This window comes from Cryptomeria japonica, chromosome 7, assembly GCF_030272615.1.
Source record: "Cryptomeria japonica chromosome 7, Sugi_1.0, whole genome shotgun sequence".
Taxonomy (NCBI): domain Eukaryota; kingdom Viridiplantae; phylum Streptophyta; class Pinopsida; order Cupressales; family Cupressaceae; genus Cryptomeria; species Cryptomeria japonica.
In genome coordinates this window covers 305,783,569-305,786,743 of record NC_081411.1, presented here as the reverse complement: position 1 = coordinate 305,786,743, position 3,175 = coordinate 305,783,569, and the positions used below count along the sequence as shown (strand labels likewise).

The 3,175-nt window shown below is 37.0% G+C and overlaps 1 protein-coding gene across 1 annotated transcript; it reads left to right on the top strand.

Moving 5' to 3' along the window:
* Positions 1-472: 472 nt before the first annotated feature.
* LOC131039826 (protein trichome birefringence-like 1) lies at positions 473-1,602 on the top strand. The gene is made up of 3 exons (XM_057972679.1): positions 473-747; positions 960-1,083; positions 1,525-1,602. The coding sequence occupies exons 1-3, from the start codon at positions 473-475 to the stop codon at positions 1,600-1,602; spliced, it is 477 nt and encodes a 158-aa protein (XP_057828662.1).
* The last annotated feature ends 1,573 nt before the right edge of the window (positions 1,603-3,175 follow it).

Genomic DNA, 3,175 nt, shown 5'->3' with positions numbered 1-3,175 from the left:
ATTTTTTATTGATACAACTATCAACAATAATATTAAAAATGTTTTTGAACTCGTTGTATATATATTTATTTAATGTTTCAGATCAATGATCCATCTTAAAAAAGAGGATAAGTCTATCAATATATTGATGAGGAGGTTACTATTCCATCGAAAATATAGAATAAATTTTGATGGGATCTTTACAACAAGCTGGTTAGCTTAACAAAGACATTGCCACAACACAATCAAAGCTAAACTAAGACACCTGGTCTTAAAGGATTATTTCTCAGCATTGGCTAAAGTATAAACATTTACTGACATATAACATTGTATTTGCCATGTGCCTTTTTGTCTAGAAACAGATTCAAACGATACAAGCCAATGATTTACTAGTGTTTTATGCAGGTTCAATGCATCTGATTTACCGAATAGGTTGAGGGGAAAAATACCTGTCTATGTGAGCGATTCTATCAGTCACAGTTAGTGGGAATCTATGGTTTGCCTTCTCACCCAAGGTGATGGTCATGGGCAAGGGCGTTCCTCTGTCACCACCTTTCATCAAGGAGCCACTTCTGGTTATTTTCTGAAGGAGTACAATTGTTCCATAGAGCTCTCATGGTCGCCATTCCTGGTGAGGCAACATAACACTCCTGATACGGAAACTTTACAAATTGACACCATAGACAAGCCAACCTCAGTATGGAAGACCGCAGATATACTTGTATCCAGCACAGGCCATTGGTGGACCGATCCACTGCCTTCGGCAGGGTAATACCACTTAAGTTCGAGTCTCCTATAAAACCATACAGTGCTTTAATTATTTGTAATGTAATGTTCACAACTATACATAGGAAGGATGTTTCAGGACTGAATCACATCAATAACTTGTTCTATTCTCCATTTGAAAAGTATGCGCGAGTCAAGCTTAGCTGGTCATAAGATGTAGCCAGTAAACTAATGATATTATGGGCATTTTACAGGAAGGATTATCACGAGCAAGGTGAGTTCGTCCATCCCCACATGGAAGAAAGCGTAGCTTTTGAAAAAGCACTGAAGACATGGGCTAGATGGGTGGATACCAACATTGATCCTTTACAAACCCAAGTATTTTTTCTTACTCACCAGTGCACTTCAAGTAATGTTGACTTGTTCTCTATAGCTCCTTTTCATTTGGAAAACATGTGAAATTTCAGTGATTCATTAATAGTTGGAAATGTTTTTGGATGATCATATCAATATTTTGTCACATGTTAGATGTATCATTAGCATAAAAAATTGGCGAGAAAAGAGATATGAAATATTTGTCTATTTTCTTTTTTCTAATGATAGATCATGAATTTTGATTCAGAATATTAATTGTTACTTTCTTCATCTTGATAATGAATCATTAAGTGTAATCTGAAACATTGATGTCTACTTTCTTCATCTTAATTATATATCGTAAATCATAATCTAAAACATTGATTTAATGAAATTCACGCAATCAAAGTGTTTTGCCTAAGCATGGAACAGTTTTTATAATAGTGATTATATACTAAAATATAGCTTGTACTTTCTACTGCAGTAGGAAGATGTGGGGGAAAAGGGAAGGGGGAGGATGTTTCAAAGAGACAGAGCCCATAGCCAAGCTAGAGGAAGAGCATGTAAAAATAGATTCAGACATGAAAAGAGTATTGAAGATGGGAAATGTCACACAAGAAATGAAAAGTAAAGTGAAACTGGTGAATATAACTGTAGACTCTAGACTTTCTTGCTTGGAATATTCCTTCTTAAAGTTACTCGGGATTCTTGTATTCATATTCTTGGAATATTGTTTTGTAGCAATGGGTTACATGTCAATGGTTGTCCAACCCTTTGGGTTGGGTGATTAAGGCAAATCCAACCCAAAGGGTTGGTATTTCCCAATGCAAAACATTTGGCTAGCGCCACATGTAAAAAATACACTTTTAACATTTGGAGAGCTCATGTTCTGTATTGAAAAATATAATGAAATGTTCTATATTGGCAAATGTTCTAGTTTGGACACAAGTTAGACTCAATCCTCGAAGAAGAATATTTACATAAAATATTAAATTTAAGTATGTCACATTTCAATTTGTTGTCTCTTATATATTGTTATATTTCATGTATATATTAACAATTTTTTTGAGAGCGGTTTCAAATCTCTAGGAGTTATAATGTAGATTCTAGGTTTAAGAGGATCATATTAATTTTTAGATAGTCAAATTTTAATAATCATTATTCTCCTATCAACATTCTCTCACTCTCATTATCTTCCCCAAACTCTATACCTATCTCTCTTCCACTCTTCTCTCTCTCACTCCCCGCTCTCTCTCCTCTCTAGGTCTCCCCCAAACTCTTTACCTTGCATTCCATTTTTACTCAAATCTCTATCCCTACCTCCCTCCCATTATCTTCTTCTCTATCCCTCTCTTATTGTTTCTCTCCCACCTCTCTCCATTCTCTCAATAACCTTCTCTCTCCCCATCTCTAGGTATCTCCCTCACTCTTTCTTTAACTCATTACATCTCCCTCCATGTCTCATTGCCCACGTCTCTCTACCCCTCTATTTTTCTCACCTCTATCTCTACCTCTAGGTTTCTCACCCCCATCTCCCCAAGCTCTAGCTCTCTGACCTCTATATCTCTCCACTCTCTAGCTCTTTTCCTCCCTCTCCACCTCTCTCCCTACTTTCTTACCTCTCTTTCTCTATTTGTGAACTTCACTCTTCCTCACCTCTCTACCTCTCTAGATCTCTTAGTCACTCTATGTCTAAATCTCCCTCCCTCCCTCAACCCTTTCTTTCTTATTATTCTTGTCTATCACACTTTATCTCTACCTCCCCACTCTCAATCATCATATCTCCTCCATTGTGTAGGGTTTAGGGTACAATATTGACCACGCAGGGTTTTGGGTACATAGAATTAATGGTATATTTCATGTATTGATACTTCCCTCTATCTCCCCCACTCTATCTCCCTCTTTATCCTCTCTAGGTTTCTCAATTTCTTTCTTCCTTTCTCCATCTCTATCTCCCCCTCCCTCCTTACCCCCATATTTGTCTCCCTCTCCAACTATTTTTTATTCTCTCTTCCACTCTTATTCTCTCTCCATTGTATAGGCTATCAAATCTTGCTCCTAACCTCTTTCTCGCTTCTCTAGGTTTCTCCTTCCATTCCTCTCTATCTCCAAACCT